The sequence below is a fragment of the Scyliorhinus torazame genome, chromosome 21 (genome assembly GCF_047496885.1).
Source record: "Scyliorhinus torazame isolate Kashiwa2021f chromosome 21, sScyTor2.1, whole genome shotgun sequence".
Taxonomy (NCBI): domain Eukaryota; kingdom Metazoa; phylum Chordata; class Chondrichthyes; order Carcharhiniformes; family Scyliorhinidae; genus Scyliorhinus; species Scyliorhinus torazame.
Window position 1 is genome coordinate 71,513,989 of NC_092727.1, and position 21,303 is coordinate 71,535,291.

Genomic DNA, 21,303 nt, shown 5'->3' on the forward strand with positions numbered 1-21,303 from the left:
TTCCCAGGGTAGAGGGGTCAATTACTAGGGGGCATAGGTTTAAGGTGCGAGGGGCAAGGTTTAGAAAGATGTACGAGGCAAGTTTTTTTTTTTTACACAGAGGGTAGTGGGTGCCTGAAACCCGCTGCCGGAGGAGGTGGTGGAAGCAGGGACGATAGTGGCGTTTAAGGGGCATCTTGACAAATACATGAATAGGATGGGAATAGAGGGGTACGGACCCCGGAAGTGTAGAAGATTTTAGTTTAGACGGGCAGCATAGTCGGCGCAGGCTTAGAGGGCCGAAGGGACTGTTCCTGTGCTGTACTTTTCTTTGTTCTTTGTCACTCTAGCTGCTGGAGCACTGGGTGGAGGACAGGCAGAAAAAGCGCACGCTGTAGAACATAGTGGGGCAAACCAATTTGCAACAGGTCTTACAATTACATCCCCTCTTCTCGCCCATAGAGTCAAGCAAATGTTATTCAATACAGCTAGTGGAGGAACTGCCAAATAGATTAAGTCAAAAACTATTAGCAAACTAGTTGAGGTTTTATGACAAACTGACAGCTTCAAGTACACTTTTACTGATGTATGCTTTTTATTTCCTGACACAAGAAAAAACACTATTTCAAATTCTGAAGCTGCCAGGGTGGGATTTGAGCTCATGATCTCTGGATCTCTCTCCAGTAACATTGCCACAAAACTGCCAGAGTGCATGAGGTTTCATGATCGAATAGCCTGTGAGCAGTAATCATCAAGGCTCACACATGAAGAATGGTGCGATAGCGCAGTTCAGCTGGCACCTATAGAACTACAAAAAAAATCAGGGGAGAAGGGAAATAAATTGGAAAAATAAAATTGATAAAATGCAGCACAGTTGGACGGGGAAACATTGTACGTATTTTTAATTTGTTCATTTTATTAGCATACCTTTGCTTGAAAAGTTGATTTGAATGAACTGAGACCACAATCACCATGACACCAAATATCTGCAAAGCTGCTGAATGTGGTATTTAATCTGTAACATTATGTCTATGGCAGTTTAAATTTATTGTTTAAGATTTACTGTGTATAATCAGTTCAGCCCTAGTTACCAATTTGAATACTTTTCTGTTGTGTTTTATTGGCACTAATAAGTTCAATCTTAAACTTGCTAACATGAGAGAAAGTGACAGTAAACAGTAATGGATCCAAAATTCTGTGCACTCATTCTCACTACGTATTATTTCCTGAACTTGTTTTTACTCCAGGGATAAAACTATAGGACGACATATTTTTTTAAAATGCAATTAGTCAGCAGATGTTGGTGACGTTATGCAGGGGCTGGCAGAGTTTGCCAATGGCAAAGAGTTTACTGAGAGAAGCTTAAAATAAAAAGCACATCACAGTATTCCAGCAAATTTTTGTGCTGAACAGGAAGTGGGAGCTCACAGCAAAACAGTGGTTTCTGTGAAAACTTGCCGTGAGTTTCTACATTACTCACAGTGCAAGGAAAAAACAGCCAGCAATTTGAAACAAAAAAACCCATCCCACATCTGGCTTAGGCCAACCTGAACAATGTGAAGGAAAACAACGAGATCAAGCAACAAGCACTTGGCCATCACTCACCAAACTAAACTTCATTTTGATAGAAAGACAAACATTTATTGGGCTCCGACTTGGGAAGCAGTGGAAATGTAAACATCGCCCATGTATTTTCTTCAGTAACATGAGCACGTGTAACATTTGGCAATGCAGCAGTTAGGTTGCAACACTGAATGGGAGAAAAGAATAGGGAAAGGATTCAAGTCCTTGGGTACTACTTGACACTCATACCAATAGATCTGTTTTCAGCCTGGCCCCTCAGTGGAAATTAGCGTCACCTCAATAAGAGAGATGGGGACGGGTAGAAACTGGGGAAGAAAATGTACCGGAATGCATACTGCCCATCACAAAAAACCTATTTACAGTCACAGAATTTACAGCACAATAGCATTCAGGGTGTTTATGCACCACAGAAACCTAGTCCCACTGTTTTATCTAACCCGGTCATCAGAACTTTCCATTCATTGCTCCCTTGTGTACTTATCTAGCTTGCCCTTAAACACATCTAAACTGAATAGTTCAGTTTTAATTTAAGCCTCAACTATTCCATATGACAACAAGTTCCACATTTTCACCACACACAAGCAAAGAAGCTTCTCCTAAATTCCTCATTGGAATTATTAGCGATGGTCTTATATTAATGACATTTCCTCAGTACACAGCAGGTGCTATATGGCACGCCATGGATTTAATCCAAATGCACATTGCAACTGATGAGGGGGTTTCAGTTATGTGAAGAGACCAGAAGCTGGGATGTTTTCTTCTGAGGACAGAGAACGTTAAGGGGAGATTTTTTGAGTTATTCAAAATCATTAAAAGTTTTGATGGAAAATCTTTTCACTATTGGTAACCAGATAATGCAGATTTGAGGTAATTGATGAAAGAATGAGAGAGGGTGGAATTTTCTTTCAACTCGGGTTGTTCATGGCCTGGAATATACTGCCTAAAAAGGGTTATTCAGGTTCAGTTGTAACATACAAAAGAGAATTGGATAGATACTTGAAAAGGAAGAATTCTTGAGGATAAGAGGAAGGGAGCAGTTCTTAATTGGGTTGCTCTTTCAAACAGTTCGTACAGGTCCCAAGTTGTGATTGTATCTCAATATTTATTCTTTCACACCAGGCGTGAAGTTAGCCGTGTGTCTGGTTTGCAGTGAAGGCAATTGTTCTTTAAACAGGAGGTTCATCCACAAAGCAGCCTGATGGCTTGACCACTCACTTAATGCCAGTGCAAAGAGTGAGTGGATGCTGCTGAGCACACATTATCACCAGCATACACTGCATTTTTGGAAAAAGACATCTCATCAAGCAAGGCTTTCCAACAAATGACTCAGAATATAGATGAACTGGTCCCAAGACGACATTGGTTATTGGTGCAGCAGGCATTTGATCAAGTTATAACGAATGTACTGAAGCTCAGAAAATACTCCACAAATCTGCTGCACTCATCTGTAGCAGTTTCTACAACACAGGGGTTGCTGGCAGTACCCCGAACAATGAGACACAAAAAGAATTTCAAATTTACTTCAGATGCCTTGAATTGATTGGAATCTTTGAAATACATGGTTGATTTTTTTTTAAAATGGTACAAAGTCACCACAGGGCTTTCCGAGATAGCTCATCAAACAAACTCTTAACTGTATTTGGTCTCCATTTAATTCTGCAAGCCAATATCACATAATGCAATTGTGTTTTCAATGAAATTTACATAGTAATATTAGTTTTTACATAGAACATAGTGCAGAAGGAGGCCATTCGGCCCATCGAGTCTGCACCGACCCACCTAAGCCCTCACTTCCACCCTATCCCCGTAACCCCATCTAACCTTTTTTGGTCACTAAGGGCAATTTATCATGGCTAATCCACCTAACCCGCACGTCTTTGGACTGTGGGAGGAAACTGGAGCACCCGGAGGAAACCCACGCAGACACGGGTAGAACGTGCAGACTCCGCACAGGCAGTGACCCAGCAGGGAATCAAACCTGGGACCCTGGTGCTGTGAAGTCACAGTCCTAATCACTTGTGCTACCGTGCTGCCCACATTTAAGATTGTGTTGTCATTTTCCCTCGTGCTTAAAAGGTGCTACCTTGGTCCAGCACCAAATTAAAAAGAGCAGAAGGTCTTAATGCTCAACTAGAGAAACAAGAGTACACCAAAAGTCTCACCACCCTGGGCTAGGACGAAGGCTCATCAGACAGAGCCCCTTCTCGAAAGCAAGTGGTTGAACACAAGAACAGAAATAAAGTAGGCATTCAACCCCTCGTGCCTGCTCCACTTTTCAGCAAGATCATGGTTAACCTGTTTGCTACCTTTATTGCATTTCACTGCTTGCCTCCATAACCCGTGATTCCCTTGTCGATGAAAATTCTAACTCCGTCTCAAGAGTCAATGACCCAGCCTCCATTGCTGTCTGAGAGAGAGAATTCCAAACACTAACGACCCTCGAAGAGATTCCTCTGCATCTCCATCTTAAATGATAGACCGCAAATTGTGAAACTGTGCCCCTATGGATGCACATACATTTGTATACATAGAACCATAGAATTCCTACAGCGCAGGAGGCCATTCGGCCCACTGAGTCTGCACCGACCTCTGAAAGAGCACCCCTATCTAGGCTCATCTCCCGCCCTATCCCCGGAACCCCACCTAACCTATACATCCTTGGACACTAAGGGCAATTTAGCATGACCAATCCACCTAACCTGCACATCTTTGGACTGTGGGAGGAAACCGAAGCACCCGGAGGAAACCCACGCAGACATGGGGTGAACCTGCAGACTCCACACAGACAGTCACCCAAGGCTGGAATTGAACCAGGTCCTTGGAGCTGTGAGGCAGCAGTGCTAACCACTATATATGTGCCTACACACACACAGACACACACACACACAGGAAAGGGACAAGGTATGGCAGCTGGGCAAGTGTGAAATCAGGTGATGTTTCCATCTGAACAGACTGACAAATCCTGTGCTCGCTGACCTGTAATGGCTCCCAGTTTGGCAAAACCTCAACCTAACAATTTTAATCTTGCGTTCAAATCACTCTACGGCCTCATCCCTCCAGCTCTAACTTTTTCCATCCCTACAATCCTCTCAGATCTTTGCACTTCTCCAATTCTGATTTCATGGACAACCCCCAAATTTTAATCACTCCACCATCAGGAGCCCTGCCTTCAGGTTCCTAGGCCCAAGTATGGAATTACCTCTCTATGACTCTCCAACTCTCTTTTACGATGGTAAACGCATGCTGTTTTGTCGAAGCTTGAACTCTCATGCGAAGTGTGTGTACTTGCAAGTTGTACTGATGGGTTCATTCCTGGTACAAGCCTGTGCTTTCAGAATGCATTCATCAATAACTGGGAGATTTGGAGGGACGGACACAACAAACATTTTTTGTTGCTGTAGGTAATTGAACAGATTGATAGAGAACGTAATTTCAGCAGGTTGTGCAACAGGAATAGAGATTTCAAACAGATTTGTCACTGCCAGAGATTGTAAAACTCAAGCAGCCCTTCCAACCATGCAAAATTCCAGCTATGTGTTTATTTTCAAGGAAGTTCTCCAGGATTAAGACCTACAATGCGGTGCTTTCAGCAAGTAGTGTGGGGGGTGCCAGGAGCCAAGGTGAAACTGCAGCATGTCATGTTTGTTGCCATTCAAACAATTTCCGTAGAACATTTTTTGGACCAAGATAGCCTGCATAATGCTTTTATTTAGTTTGAAGGAAAAGCTGAAGGTGCACATAATTCTTTTGCAATTTAGGCAAGAGCTCTCCCAGTGTTTTTGTTTAAAGCGCTTTTAGAGCTATGAGAAGGCGACACATCCAATGTAAAAATCAGGGATTGGCCAGGACTGAAGTGAGCGAGAGAGAAAGAGAGAGCGCACGCGAGAGAGAGAGAGAGAGAGAGAGAGAGAGAGAGAGAGAGAGAGAGAGAGAGAGAGAGAGAGAGAGAGAGAGAGAGAGAGAGAGAGAGAGAGAGACATTTGTGGTACGTGCTGGGTTGCTTTGCACGGCATGCGAAACATGGAGTGGGCCAGCATCCATACTACATTGAGCGGGTCAGCATCTATACTAGTTGGAACTCTGAACCTGAAAAGTTAAGTATCCACCAGTGAGGTGGGCAGTGCTTGGACACACTGCTGACTACACCCATTCTTTTAGAAGAAAGTATGAAAAGCAGCAATGCTGCACTGGCGCTCACACTAGTTGGCATCCACATCAATAAGAAATGCAATCCATTTTCACACTGAGATCAGAAAAAAATCATGTGATTTTAAATGGGACATGTCAGTACGCTTCTGCATGTCAGGCAGCCTGACTGAGCACGCATGGTAGTGAGGGAGTTGGTTGGGGGTGGTGGTGAGTTTAAAGGTACAAGAGAACGGACTTCCGGTGGCAGCTATGAAGGAGTAAGTCGCACATTTGCTGGCTCCCGCTCTGGTCGGACTTTTGGACCTTTCCCCCATTTTTCTACCGGACTTGAATTGTAAAACGGATGTCAGTGGAAATTGTTTACTGAATTCCCACTTCGGTGCATGGAGAGAAGGACTAGAAGTATTCGTAAGGGCAGAAACAAAAAGATAGAGAAGGCTTGGGCTGTAGCTGCAACAGAAGACAGCATGGTGGAGGTTCGGACCTCTGGCTTGTCGACCCAGCAGTCTATGGAGCAGCTGATGCCAAGTCATTCAGGAAGGCTTTGCGTCGCAGAAATGGGACTGCTTGGACCTGATAAAAGAGTCGATAGCTCAATAGCGGTTGGAGCATAGATTGGACGCCCAGGATCGGGCGATCCAGAAGGTGGAGAAGACGCTGGCTGAGCAGGAGGAACATCAGACTGCTGGAGGTGGGGATGCTGAGGGACCAGCAGAAGAAGCTCCTGGAGAAGGTGCGAGGACCTAGAAAATAGGTCCCGCCGGCAGAACCTAAGAATTGTTGGGCTCCCGGAGGGGTCCGAAGGAACGGACGCTGGGGCATACGTCGCAGACATGTTTGTGAAGCTGCTGGGGGATGGGGCATTTCCCAGCCCTTGGAGGTGGATAGGGCTCACAGAGCATTCGCGAGGAAGCCGCAAATGGGAGACCCCCCCCCGCCCCGAGGGCAATGGTGGTGAGATTCCACAGATACTCGGATAAGGAGCGTATTCTACAGTGGGAAAGCAGACACGGAACTGTAAATGGGACAATGGCATCCTGCGGGTTTACCAGGACCTGAGTGTAGAGGTGGCCAGGAGGAGAGCAGGCTTCAACCAGATTAGGTGGATCATTTTTAAGAAAAAGATGAAGTTTGGACTGTTATACTCAGCCCGTCTCTGGGTCACGCATGAGGAGCAGCACTTCTACTTCGAGTCGCCTGAGGTCGTGTTGGACTTTGCGAAAAAGAAAGGGCTGGTGATGAATTGAGAACTGTTGAACTTGGCTGCAACGTTCATGTTTTTGTTTTTTCTTTTTGTTTCTCTGTTTTTGTAAAAAGTTTCCCATTTTGCGATTCATGGAAGTTGTTTGTGATGCCGTTTGCATTGATTTGGAACCAGCGGTAGAGCTGAGTGAGTTAAGGTTTTCATTTGCACTGTTGGGGGATGGAGGGGTGCTTGTTTTGATCTTGGTGTTTTTCTGTTGGGCAATTGTGTGGGGATTGTTTGATGTTGGAGTTTGTTTGTTTGAGGGTGGGGAGGGAACAATAGGTGGGAGACTATCTGGTGCTCAGGATGGGGGCCATCAAGCTAGCTGGGCGAGCTCGCTCTTGGAAGCGCAGTGGGGGTGTGTGCATATGTTTGGTTTAGTAAAGGGGTTGGGTTACAAGGTGTTGTTACTAGGGGGGGGGAAATGTTCTGCTGACGAGGAAGGGACTTGGGCTGAGGGACAGAGAGGAGGTTGGGGGCGGGGGCTGCCTGGGGATGGACCGGTGGAGGTGCAGAGCACAGGCTGGAGGCAGGCCTAAAAAAGGGGATGGCTGATCGGCGGAGGGGGAGGGCAATGAGCCCCCTAACTAGGCCGATCACCTGGAATGTTCAAGGGTTAAATGGGCCGGTCAAAAGGACACGTGTGTTCGCGCATCTTAGGGGATTGAAGGCGGGCGTGGTAATGTTGCAGGAGACGCACCTTAGAGTTACGGACCAGGTTAGACTGAGGAAAGGCTGGGTCAGTCAGGTCTTTCACTCGGGACTAGATTCAAAGACTAGAGGGGTCGCGATCCTGATCAATAAGCGGGTGGTGTTTGAGGCGGGTAGAATAGTCTCGGACGTGGGAGGTTGGTACATTATGGTCAGTAGGAAGCTAGAGAGGGTGCAGGTGGTATTAGTATATGTGTATGCGCCAAATTGGGATGATGTGGAGTTTATGAAGAGGATGCTGGGGAAGATACTGGATCTGGACTCGCACAGGTTGGTCATGGGAGGGGACTTCAATACAGTTATGGACCTTGGCTTGGTCCGGTCAAGCTCGAAAACGGGCACGGTGCCAGCAATGGCAAAGGAACTAAGAGGGTTAATGGAGCGGATGGGGGTGGATGGATCCATGGAGATTTGGGCAGCCGAGGGTGAAGGAGTTCTCCTTCTACTCATACGTGCATAAAGTGTATTCCCGGATTGATTTCTTTATTTTGAGCAGGGCCTTGCTGGCAGGGGTGGTGGACACGGGGTACTCGGTGATTACAATCTCAGACCATGCTCCACACTGGGTTGACCTGCAGATTAGTAAAGACAGTAACCAGCGCCCGCACTGGAGGTTGGATGTGGGACTTTTGGCGGATGAAGGGGCGTGTGAGCGGCTGAGGAAATGTATTCAGAGCTACCTGCAGGTCAATGACACGGGGAAATAGATTTCTCATAGAACATACAGTGCAGGAGACCATTCGGCCCATTGATTCTGCACCGACCCACTTTAGCCCTCACTTCCACCCTATCCCCGTAACCCAAAAACCCCTCCTAACCTTTTTGGTCACCAAAGGCAATTTATCATGGCCAATCCACCTAACCTGCACGTCTTTAGACTGTGGGAGGAAACCGGAGCACCCGGAGGAAACCCACGCAGACACGGGGAGAACGTGCAGACTCCGCACAGACAGTGACCCAGCGGGGAATCGAACCTGGGACCCTGGTGCTGTGAAGCCACAGTGCTGGCCACTTGTGCTACCCTAATTTCAGCACCGATGGTGTGGGAAGCACTGAAGGCCGTGGTCAGATGGGAGCTGATCCCGATCCGGGCCCATAGAGAGAAGGTGGACATGGCGGAGATGGACCGACTGGTAAAGGAGTTACTACAGATTGATAGGAGGTATGCGGAGACCCCAGAGGCAGGGCTTTTAAGGGAACGGCAGAGGTTACAGGCGGAGTTTAGCTTGCTGACCACAGGGAGGGCGGGGTGGAGCAGCTGAGAAAGGTGAGGAGGGCGACCTATGAACATGGAGAGAAGACCAACAGCTTAGGAAGAGAGGCGCAACTAGGGAGATAGGGAAAGTAAAGGACTGCGAGGGTGCAAACGGTGAAGACGATGGTCCTCCCGAGATTCCTATTTGTATTTCAGTGCCTCCCCATCTTTATTCCGCGGTCCTTTTTTAAGCGGGTCAACAGAGTGATCACTGGCTTCGTCTGGGCGGGCAAGACCCCGTGAGTAAGGAAGGTAATGCTTGTCGGGAGGCGCTAATTTTAGCATCTATTACTGGGCGGCTAATATAGCCATGATCAGGAAGTAAGGAGGCGGCTTCATGTAAGGGCACCAGTTTGGGAGCATTGGTAACTGCGCCTCTGCCGTTCCTGCCGGCACGGTACTCCACCAGTCCAGTGGTGGTGGCGGCCCTGAGAGTTTGGGGCCAGTGGAGGCGGCATGTGGGAGCATCGGTCTGGGCCCCAATTTATGATAACCACCGGTTTGCCCCGGGTAGTATGGACGGGGGGTTCCGGTTATGGCGGAGAGCGGGGATTGAGAGGATAGGGGATATGTTCATAGAGGGGAGCTTTCAGAGTATGAGGGCGTTGGAGGAAAAGTTTGGGTTGTCGAGGGGAAACAAATTCGGGTATCTGCAGGTGCGGGACCTCCTTCGTAAACAGGTGTCAACCCTCCCGCTCCGACCGCTAAGAAGGATTCAGGGCAGGATAGTTTCCTGAGGGTGGGTGGGAGAATGGAGCGTCTCGGACATTTATAAGGAGCTTATGGGGTCGGAGGAGACGCAGACTGAGGAGCTGAAGCGCAAGTGGGAGGAGGAGCTGGGAGGTGAGATAGAGGATGGTCTATGGGCAGACGCGTTGAGTAGAGTCAAGACATCTGCAACGTGTGCCAGGCTGAGCCTGATACAATTTAAGGTCGTTCACCTGGCTCACATGACAGTGGCCCGGATGAGCAGATTTTTTGCGGTGGAGGACAGGTGCGCAAAATGTGTGGGAGGACCGGCGAACCATGTCCACATGTTTTGGACATGTCCAAAGCTTAGGGGATTTTCGCAGGGGTTTGCGGACATCATGTCCACGGTGTTAAAAACAAGGGTGACACTTCCGGTTGCGGCTATGCGGAGCTAAATTGCACGTTCGGCAGCTCCCGTCAGAAACGGATTTTTGGGCTCTTTTTAGGGGCCCCAGCGGCATTTGCTCTACGGTTCCCAGTGTGGGACAGTACGATTCCCCCGGCACTGTATGGATTGGACCAGGATTGGAGCGGTAAAAAAAGTGATTTTGGTGCAACAAAAAAGTGAGAGGAGGGAGAACCAAGATGGCGGCGGGTGGAGACCAGGCGACGTGGGCGCAATGGTCGCAAGAGCAGCAGGAGTTCATCCAGCGCTGTTTTGTGGACCTGAAGGCAGAGCTGCTGGAGCCGATGAAGGCATCGATCGATAAGTTGGTCGAGGCCCAGAAGGCCCAAGGGACAGCGATCCAGGAGGTGCGGCAAAAGGCCTCGGAGAACGAGGACGAGATCTTGGGCCTGGCGGTGAAGGTGGAGACGCAGAAGGCACTGCACAATAAGTGGCAAGAAAAATTTGAAGACATGGAGAATCGGTCGAGTAGCAAGAACCTTCGGATTCTGGGTCGCCCGGAGGGAGTGGAGGGGTCGGATGCTGGAGCATACGTGGTCACGATGCTGAACACGCTGATGGGCGTGGGAGCTTTCCCGAGGCCCCTGGAGCTGGATGGGGCTCACCGAGTCCTGGCGAGGAGGCCCAAGGCCAACGAGCCGCCGCGGGCGGTAATGGTGCGGTTCCACTGCTTTGTGGACAGGGAGTGTGTCCTGAGATGGGCTAAAAAGGAACGGAGCAGCAGGTGGGAGAACGCAGAGATCCGTATATATCAGGACTGTAGCGCAGAGGTGGCCAAGAAGAGGGCCGGGTACAACCGGGCTAAGGCGGTTCTGCATCGGAAGGGGGTGAAATTCAGGGTGCTGGAACCGGCGCGATTGTGGGTCACGTTTAAGGACCGACACCATTACTTTGAGACGCTGGAGGAGGCGTGGACCTTTATCCAGGCCGAAAAGTTGGACACGGACTGAGGGTTTGTTGGGAGGGGGTGTCGAGGGGGGGGGGGGGGGGTTATTGTGCTTTGGGGGATGTTTTGTTATGTTTTCTTTGGTGCTGGGTGGGGTTGGGTAAATGGTTCCAAGTTGGCCGGCAGCGGCCATTACGGGAGTGCCAGCAATACAGCTAGGGGTGGGGGGGGGGTGGGGGGGGGGAAGAGAGAGAGAGGGAGAGAGAGAGAGAGAGAGAGAGAGAGAAAAAGAGAGAGAGAGAGAGAGAGAGAGAGAGAGAGAGAGAACTGGGTTGCTGCTGCATTGGCCAAAGGGGAGCTGGAGTTCGGAGAGAGAGTCGGGGCGGGGGTCCGCCGCCTGGGGGAATGGAGGGTCCGGGAGGCGCGGGCATGTGGCTGGCCTAGAAAGGCAGATGGCTAGTCGGCGGGGGGGGGGGGGGGGGGAGCCCCCTGATCCGGCTGATAACTTGGAATGTGAGAGGCCTGAACAGGCCGGTCATGAGGGCCTGTGTGCTCGCGTGCACCTGAAGGGACTGAAGGCAGATGTGGTTATGCTCCAGGAGATGCATTCGAAGGTGGCAGATCAGGTTAGGCTGAGAAAGGGGTGGGCAGGGCAGGTTTTCCACTCGAAGAATCGAGGGGTGGGGATCTTGGTGGGGAAGCGGGTGTCGTTTGAGGCGCTGAACATCGTGGCAGATAATGGAGGTACGTGATGATTAGTGGTAAGCTGCAGGGGGTGCAGGTGGTACTAGTGAATGTATAAGCCCCAAATTGGGACGATAACGGATTCATGAGGCGCATGTTGGGTCGGATTCTGGACCTGGAGACAGGGAGTTTGATAATGGGAGGGGACTTCAACACGGTGTTGGACCCAGCATTGGAACGCTCCAGGTCCAGGACGAGTAAAAGGCTGGCAGCGGCCAAGGTGCTTAGGGGGTTTATGGAGCAGATGGGGGGAGTGGACCCATGGAGGTTTGCCAGGCTGGGGGCCAGGGAATTTTCCTTTTTTTCCCACGTCCATAAAGTCTACTCCCGGATAGATTTCTTTATTATGAGTAGGGCACTAATCCAGAGGGGAGGGCACGGAATATTCGGCCATAGCTATCTCAGATCATGCCCCGCATTGGGTGGAGCTGGAGTGGGGGGAGGAGAGGGACCAGCGCCCACTGTGGCGCCTCGATGTGGGACTGTTAGTGAATGAGATGGTGAGTGGGCGGGTGCGGGTGTGCATTGAAAGATATTTAGAGGCTAACGACAATGGGGAGGTGCAGGTGGGGGTGGTCTGGGAGGCGCTGAAGGCGGTGGTCAGGGGAGAGCTAATCTCCACTCGGGCCCATAAGGAGAGGAGAGAGATTGGTGGGGGAGATATTAAGGGTGGATAGGAGGTGCCCGAGGAGGGATTACTCAAGGAGCGACGAAGCCTCCAGACCGAAAGTGTGGGCGTCGGTGGTTGGAAGGACGGGGCCCCGCCAGGGGGGAGGGGGAATGGGAGGCCCGAGGTGGGGGAGCTGAGATAAGGCTGCAAAAGGGAGCTGCGCCAGAGAGGGGGGGTCCGGCTTGGTGGAAAGCACGGGCTTTTTCCTGCGCTTGGGAAGGAAGGGGGCGGGGCCGGGCGGTGTTGGAGTTGGGGGCCCTGCACAAGCTCAATTTGATGCGGCTGGTGGAGCAGATGGGGGAGGAGTTTAAAAGGTGGGATATGTTGCCACTGTCGTTGGTGGGTAGGGTGCAGTCGGTGAAAATGACGGTCCTTCCGAGGTTCCTCTGTGTTCCAGTGCCTTCCCATCCTGATCCTCAAGGCCTTTTTTAAACAGGTCAGCAGGAGCATCATGGGATTCGTGTGGGTGAATAAGACCCCAAGGGTATAAAGGGTGTTTCTGGAGCGTAGCAGGGACGGAGGAGGGCTAGCATTGCCCAATCTATGTGGGCACTACTGGGCTACCAATGTGGCGATGATCCTAAGTGGATAATGGAGGGGGAGGGGGCGGCATGGAAGAGGCTGGAGATGGCGTCCTGTGTGGGCATGAGTCTGAGAGCGTTGGTGATGGCCGACAACGTACACCAAGAGTACGGTGGTGGCGGCGACTCTGAAAATTTGGGGGCAGTGGAGGCGCCACAGGGGTGAGGTAGGGGCCTCAGTTTGGTCCCCGATCCGAGAGAACCATCGGTTCATCCCGGGGAGAATGGATGGGGGGTTTCTGAGCTGGCATCGGGCAGGAATTAAAAGAATGGGGGACCTGTTTATAGATGGGACGTTTGCGAGCCTTGGGGCGCTGGAGGAGACATTTGGGCTGCACCCCGGAAACGCCTTCAGGCACATGCAGGTGAGAGCGTTCGAGACGGCAGGTTAGGGTATTTCCGCTGCTTCCAGCAGGAAAGATTCAAGATAGGGTGCTCTCGGGGATGTGGGTTGGAGAAGGCAAGGTCGCGGCGGTCTATCAGGAGATGCAGGAAGAGGAGGAGACCTCGGTGGAGGAGCTAAAGGGGAAATAGGAGGAGGAGCTTGGGGAGGAGATAGATGAGGGTCTGTGGGCTGATGCCCTGGGTAGGGTTAATTCTTCCTCCTCTTGCACCAGGCTTAGCCTGATACAATTTAAGGTTTTTCACAGAGCGCATATGACAGGGGCAAGGTTGAGTAGGTTCCTTGGGGTAGAGGACAGATGTGTGAGGTGCTCGGGGAGCCAAGCAAACCACGCCCATATGTTCTGGGCGTGTCCGGCACTGGATGTATTTTGGAGGGGCTTTGCGAGGACTGTGTCTAAGGTGGTGAACACCCGGGTCAAGCCGAGCTGGGGGTTAGCATTATTTGGGGTTTCAGACGAGCCGGGAGTGCAGGAGGCGAAAGAGGTATTCTGGCCTTTGCGTCCCTGATAGCCCGGCGGAGGATTCTGCTACAGTGGAAGGATGCGAAGCCCCCAAGCGTAGAAGGCTGGATCAGCGACATGGCAGGGTTCATTAAATTGGAGAGAGTAAAGTTTGCCTTGCGAGGGTCTGTGCACAAGGGTTCTTCAGGAGGTGGCAACCGTTCCTAGACTTTCGAGCGGAACGTTAGGAGGTGGTCAGCAGCAGCAACCCGGAGGGGGGGTTCGGGTATGTGGTTATTATTGTGTCATGGGGGGGGGGGGGGGGTTTGCCCATTGGGGGAATTCGCGATACAAGTGTACAATGTTGACCTGTGTGTTTTATGCTTTTCTTTTTCCTGTAAGGGAGGGGAGGGGGATTTTGTTGAAAATTTGCTAAAATTGAATTAAAATATTTTTTTAAAAAAGAACAAGGGTGACGCTGAGTCCAGAGGTGGCGATTTTTGGGGTGTCAGAAGACCCGGGAATCGAGGAGGAGAAAGAGGCAGATGTTCTGGCCTTTGCATGGAGGGACTCAAAGGCCCCGAATTCAGAGACCTGGCTATCGGACATGGGGTTTCTGTTTGGAGAAAATCAAGTTCGCCTTGAGAGGGTCACTGTGAGGGTTCACCCGGAGGTGGCAACCGTTCGTCAACTTCTTTGCGGGAAATTAATCGTCAGCAGACAGGGGGGGGGGGGGGGGGGGGGGGGGGGGGGTGAGTAGTTTAGATTAGAGTAGGGGATCAATAAGGGTGGGACCTGTAGGAGAGGTAAATGGCTTTTGCACTATGTTTATATACCAAAAATACCTTAATAAAATGTTTATTTTAAAAAAAGGTACAAGAGAACACTTCATTTCATCCTGGATTGGTCTTGTTTAGCTGCAACACACATCGATGAAGAGAAAGGTCAGCAAAACAGCACAGGAATTTTCCTTGAATTGGAGTGACCCGCAAAAAGGAAGGCAGAAACCTGCACGCATTTGCTTGTTTCTTGCTCAGCAGAGGGGCCATACAAAATTAGTGAATGGACTGAACAGAACGAAGCTCAAGGAAATCAAGCACCTATGTTGGAACAATCCTGCCACATCATTTCCTCTGCAAATAACTGTGGCTGCCTGGTTCTGCCAGTCCGCTACATTCCCTGCTCCTTCCCTCCCCATGAGGCCCTAAGCAATACACAATGGAGAATTTTATAATGCTGACCTGGGATACTTACCCAAAGTTACATTCTTAGAAATGTTTCAATGACAGAATTGATGGCAACTCACGTTACTACCCAACATTCCAGGTTTCTGACTCATACATTTGTTTTCCTGATTTTGTTTATTTAAGGAGCCAGTTGCTCTTGAGAGATACTGTTCACCTTCAGGACCGGGGAATGTCAACACTTACGTGGTTTTTCTCCTGAGCAACAAGCAAGATTTTCAGGCTCTTCATGTTAAAGCTTCGATCCAGCAGGTCAACAGCTTTGTCGAGATCATCCTGGCTTCGTAGTGGAATTAGAAGCTGACGATAAGAGGAAAGACAAAGTCAAACCAAATGAGTGCAAATTTCATGCAGCTACACAAATCAGCATGACAACCAGCAAGAAAAAGGAAAATTGCAACAAACTTGGGAGTCAAATTACCATATAACCGCACTTATTTGCACCCTCATTCATTCACACCGTTTATGGTGTACGGCTTACATAAACCAATCTGTTTGCAGTTGAGTGCTTGAAATTGATATCCCCCAGTCCCAGGTTTACTCAGTGCCACATTAGCTGGTGTGCGCGCAGTAAACAGCAGAATTTACAGTGCAGCTCAAGGTTTTAGCTTTAGCACAGGCAGTGAAGGGTTTCTGGCCTGTGATGCCAGACACATTCAGGTTGCCAGCATTTCTTTGTCCTGCCCAAAGGTATCTCAGTTTTAAAATGGAAAAAATGTACATTTTATCTGCACATGCTGGGAACGATAATCTAAACATGGCAATCAAAGTTAAAATCTCATACGTTGGACTAAGTATGGGGCATTCTCCAAAATTCACCAGGTGAATCATCAAGATTCCACTGCACAAACAAAACCCAAGGCCAAGAAAACTAAATAAAAGGGTCAAAACTGCAGCAGCCCAGACAAAACTTTATAAATCCTGATTTAGTGAGTTGACACTTATACAATTGTTGCTTTTAATATTTCAGTCCATTTAATTACCCATTCTACTATTGAATAATAACTTTGGGTTATTTTATTGGACAGACAGCTTCTACGCATCATCGCTACCCAGGCACAACAAAGCCCCAGGTGACTGTTCCTTGAAACAATCGATGACACCCGCCCCAATACAACTTTAATCTCTGCTGCAGTACCATGAAGTACGGAATTAGTTGTGTTCTTATTGGAAGCTTCAGCTCACCAGCCAAAATTTTAATGAAAAGTTTTTAGCCCTGAAGACGGATGCTGGTGTTCCAGGGCTCTTGATTGAAAGTGCTGAGTTAATTATTAGTCAGCATGGGAAGGCATTAAGAATTGAAGACCTATCAGATGTAGTGCAATAAGCTCAACTTGGGTTCAGAGATTTCACTCTGCTAGGTTAGGCCTCATCCAGGGAGGGTGCTGGAATCAGTGCAAAAGGTACATCGGGACTGGAAGAGCCAAAGTGATGACTCATCCAGGACATCTTGTTGACAAAGTCTGGTAATACAGCAGTGTTTCTGCATTCAAGAGTTGCAAGGGGAGTTGAAATTGAGTGTCTGACATACTTCCAGAAATAGATCCCATAATTTCAGAAAATGTTGTCAAGGTGCAGCATGTAGTTGATGAAGAGGAGGGGTCCAAGTATGGAGAGGTGAGTATACAGGAAACTGCTTTCAGATCTCGTGGCTGTGCTGAGATAAGGAGTGGGCTATGAAGGAATGGTGTGAAGTGGAGTGTCTGGAAGGGAGGCAGTTGAGAATTGTGTGGTCAATAGTATCAAAAAGCTCCCGGGAAATGCCTTTGGATATAGGCAGGTGAGGACTTTTGTGAGGCGACAGGTGAGGGAATTCCCATTGCTTCCGGCACAAGAAGTTCAAGATAGGGTGATCTCGGGTGTATGGGTCAGGGAGGGCAAGGTGTCGGAAATACACCAGGAGTTGAAAGAAGAGGGGGAAGCGCTGGTAGAAGAGTTGAAGGGTAAATGGGAGGAGGAGCTGGGGGAGGAGATAGAGGAAGGTCTGTGGGCTGATACCCTAGGTAGGGTTAATTCCTCCTCCTCGTGTGCCAGGCTGACCCTGATACAATTTAAGGTGGTCCACAGAGCGCACTTGATGGGGGGCGAGGTTGAGTAGGTTCTTTGGGGTAGAGGACAGATGTGGTAGGTGCTCAGGGAGCCCGGCGAACCATGTCCATATGTTTTGATCATGCCCGGCACTGGAGGGGTTCTGGAGAGGAGTGGCGGGAGCAATATCTCAGGTGGTGAAAGTCCAGGTCAAGCCAAGCTGGGGGCTAGCAATATTTGGAGTAGTGGATGAACTGGGAGTGCAGGAGGCGAAAGAGGCCGGCATTCTGGCCTTTGCGTCCCTAGTAGCCCGGCGAAGGATCTTGCTAATGTGGAAGGAGGCGAAGCCCCCCAGCCTGGAGGCCTGGATAAATTATATGGCTGGGTTCATAAAGTTGGAGAGGATTAAGTTTGCCTTGAGAGGGTCTGCGCGGTTCTACAGGCGGTGGCAACCGTTCCTAGACTATCTCTTGGAGCGTTAGAGGAAGGTTGGTCAGCAGCAGCAGCAACCTTGGGGGGGGTGGAGGGGACGTCCTGGGAAGGGGGGGACGTTGGGGGGGGGGTCTGCCTGGGAGGGTGGATGAGCAGGAGATAACATGAAGGGTTGGGGAAACTGGCACGTACGGGTGAGGGCCAGTGTACAAAGCTGTGTAAATATATCATTTTGCCATGTATATATCTTGCTCTGCGTGATTTCTCGTTTCTTTTTGTTACGGGGGGGGGTTATTGTTTGTAAGGGAGAAAAATTGTGTTAAAAAACTTTAATAAATATATATTTTTTAAAAAATAGTATCAAAATGGAGTTCAGGATTCACACAGGTGTCATGGACAACTTTGACCAAAGTGGTGTCAATACTACAGTGTGATCATAAACTAGACTACAAGGACTCAGGGAGAGTGGGTGAGGTGAGCATAAAGTCATGCAGTAATGGCTCATTCAAGGACCTTAAGAAGAAATTCATAACACAAGAGATAGGACCATGGCTTGGGGAGATTAAGGCATCAAGTATTTGCACTTTAAAGGTGGGGTAGTTTGGGTGACGGTGACCCCAAAAAGGATGAGGATAATTCAGGAATAAAGGGACAGGCTGATGAGGAGAATCCAGGTGGCAAAATGTTGGGTTGAACAAAAGCTGAGAGAACAGGTAGTCAAGTTCAGAGGGGAAATGATTCTTAGAGGACTTGGGCAAAATGAAGAAAACTCCAGAAGGTGGGGATGCAGCGGTAGATGTAATGAGAGGACAGAGGGAGTCAAGCAGACAGGCTATATTTGCAAATTGGTCAGAACCCCGAACACTGGGATTACCTCATTATTTGTGTAGTTTAATTCCATTAGCTGCCCAAATACGGTCTTGACTTTCTGGTGCAGTTCTTCATACTTAACTGGACGGCTGAACTGTATGATTCTACAATGGGACAAAGAATACAAACAGATCAACACAAATCATACGCAAGCATGGTTTGTTTCACATCTAACAGCAACAGGCAGCTCTGAAGCATGATGAAGAATTCTGTAGGGACTAGTTGCAGGATCCCACTGAACAACCATTTTGCAAGATGGGGGACCGGAATGATATTAAATAAGCCAACAGGACAGCCTTTGCTTTTATGTTTGTCCAAATGTTTTTATTCAAAGTTACTTACTCATCATTGGCATAGATAAACTTGAAACTGTACAAAACAGCAAAAGAAAATAACACCCAAATGGTGGCCATAAACTAATTCAGTTTAGAATGCTCATCTCAGAATGTTTGTTCCACAAGCAAGAGATGTGAACATTGATCAGAAAAGGGGGGGATACGAGTTGGGAGAAGAAACATTTGAACAGGTACATGGCAACATACCATTTCAGAGCTAAGGGAGGAATTACATTTAAGACAGAGAGGAGGAGAATTTTTTCTCTCAGTAGGTCGTGAGATTTTAGAACTCTCTTCCTCAAAAGGTATTGGAAGCAGTCTTTGAGTATTTTTAAGACAGAGGCGAATAGATTCTTAATAAGCACGCGGGTGAAATAATAATGGGGGTAGGCGGGAATGTGGGATTTAGGTTAAAGGCAGATCAGCTATGACCTTATTGACGCAGGCTCGAGGGGCTGATTGGCCTACCCGTGCTTCTAATTCGTATGCTTGTATGCTGGGAGGCAGTGAAGCAGCGGAGGCAGGCAGTGGCACAGTGGTATTGTCACTACACTAGTAATCCAGAGGCCCAGGGCTAGATCTGGGGGCCCCAAGGCAGATGGTGAAATTTGAATTCAATAAAAATCTGTAAATAAAAGTCTAATGATGACCATGAAACCATTGTTGATTGTCATAAAAACTCACTAATGTCCTTAGGGAAGGAAATCTGCCACCCTTTCCTGGTCTGGCCTACATGTGACTCCAGATCCACATCAATGTGGTTGACTCTCAAATACCCTGTCACCTGGACCGGATGGACTACGCCCCAGAGTTCTAAAAGAGGTGGCTGAGGAGATTGTGGAGACATTGGTGGTGATCGTTCAGGAATCAATGGGGGCAGGGAGGGTCCCAGAGGACTGGAAAGTGGCTAATGTAACACCCCTGTTTAAGAAGGGAAGGAGGCAGAAGACAGGAAATTATAGGCCGATTAGCCTGACTTAGTCATTTTTTAAGATTTTAGAATCCATTATTAAAGATGAGATTGCTGAAGTGCATGATAAAATAAGACTGAGTCAGCATGGCTTCATCTGGGGGAGGTCATGTCTGACAAGTCTGTTCGAGTTCTTTGAGGAGGTAACAAGGAAGTTAGACAAAGGAGAACCAGTGGATTTACTTAGATTTCCAGAAGGCTTTTGACAAGGTGTCGCATTGGAGACTGTTAAATAAGAGCCCATGGTGTTAAGGTTAAGATCCTGGCATGGACAGAGGATTGGCTGACTGGCAGAGGGCAGAGAGTGTGGACAAAGGGGTATTTTTCAGGATGACAATATACATTAACGATCTGGAAGAAGGAACTGAAGGCACCGTTACGAAGTTTGCAGATGATACAAAGATATGCAGAGGGACAAATAGTATTGAGGAAGCAGGAAGTACTTGGAACTATGATGTTGTTGCCATTACAGAGACCTGGTTGAGGGAAGGGCAGGATTGGCAGCTAAACGTTCCAGGATTTAGATGTTTCAGGCGGGATAGAGGGGGATGTAAAAGGGGAGGCGGAGTTGCGCTACTGGTTCGGGAGAATATCACAGCTGTACTGCGGGAGGGCACCTCAGAGGGCAGTGAGGCTATATGGGTAGAGATCAGGAATAAGAAGGGTGCAGTCACAATGTTGGGGGTTTACTACAGGCCTCCCAACAGCCAGCGGGAGATAGAGGAGCAGATAGGTAGACAGATTTTGGAAAAGAGCAAAAACAACAGGGTTGTGGTGATGGGAGACTTCAACTGCCCCAATATTGACTGGGACTCACTTAGTGCCAGGGGCTTAGACGGGGCGGAGTTTGTAAGGAGCATCCAGGAGGGCTTCTTAAAACAATATGTAGGCAGTCCAACTAGGGAAGGGGCAGTACTGGACGTGGTATTGGGGAATGAGCCCGGCCAGGTGGTAGATGTTTCAGTAGGGGAGCATTTCGGTAACAGTGACCACAATTCAGTAAGTTTTAAAGTACTGGTGGACAAGGATAAGAGTGGTCCTAGGATGCATGTGCTAAATTGGGGGAGGGCTAATTATAACAATATTAGGCGGGAACTGAAGAACATAGATTGGGGGCGGATGTTTGAGGGCAAATCAACATCTGACATGTGGGAGGCTTTCAAGTGTCAGTTGAAAGGAATTCAGGACCGGCATGTTCCTGTGAGGAAGAAGGATAAATACGGCAATTTTCGGGAACCTTGGATAACGAGAGATATTGTAGGCCTCGTCAAAAAGAAAAAGGAGGCATTTGTCAGGGCTAAAAGGCTGGGAACAGACGAAGCCTGCGTGGAATATAAGGAAAGTAGGAAGGAACTTAAGCAAGGAGTCAGGAGGGCTAGAAGGGGTCACAAAAAGTCATTGGCAAATAGGGTTAAGGAAAATCCCAAGGCTTTTTACACGTACATAAAAAGCAAGAGGGTAGCCAGGGAAAGGGTTGGCCCACTGAAGGATAGGCAAGGGAATCTATGTGTGGAGCCAGAGGAAATGGGCGAGGTACTAAATGAATACTTTGCATCAGTATTCACCAAAGAGAAGAAATTGGTAGATGTTGAGTCTGGAGAAGGGTGTGTAGATAGCC

At 48.7% G+C, this 21,303-nt stretch overlaps 1 protein-coding gene across 2 annotated transcripts in view; it reads right to left on the reverse strand.

Annotated features, from left to right (window-relative positions):
• Positions 1-21,303, reverse strand: part of map3k3 (mitogen-activated protein kinase kinase kinase 3) — a 274,267-nt gene that overhangs the window by 167,781 nt on the left and 85,183 nt on the right. For both annotated transcript variants that reach the window (XM_072486935.1, XM_072486936.1), the window contains 2 exons: positions 18,385-18,484; positions 15,237-15,350 (listed from right to left, as the gene is read on the reverse strand). In XM_072486935.1, coding sequence (XP_072343036.1) covers positions 15,237-15,350; positions 18,385-18,484 — 214 coding nt within the window. The remainder of the gene's footprint in view (positions 1-15,236; positions 15,351-18,384; positions 18,485-21,303) is intronic.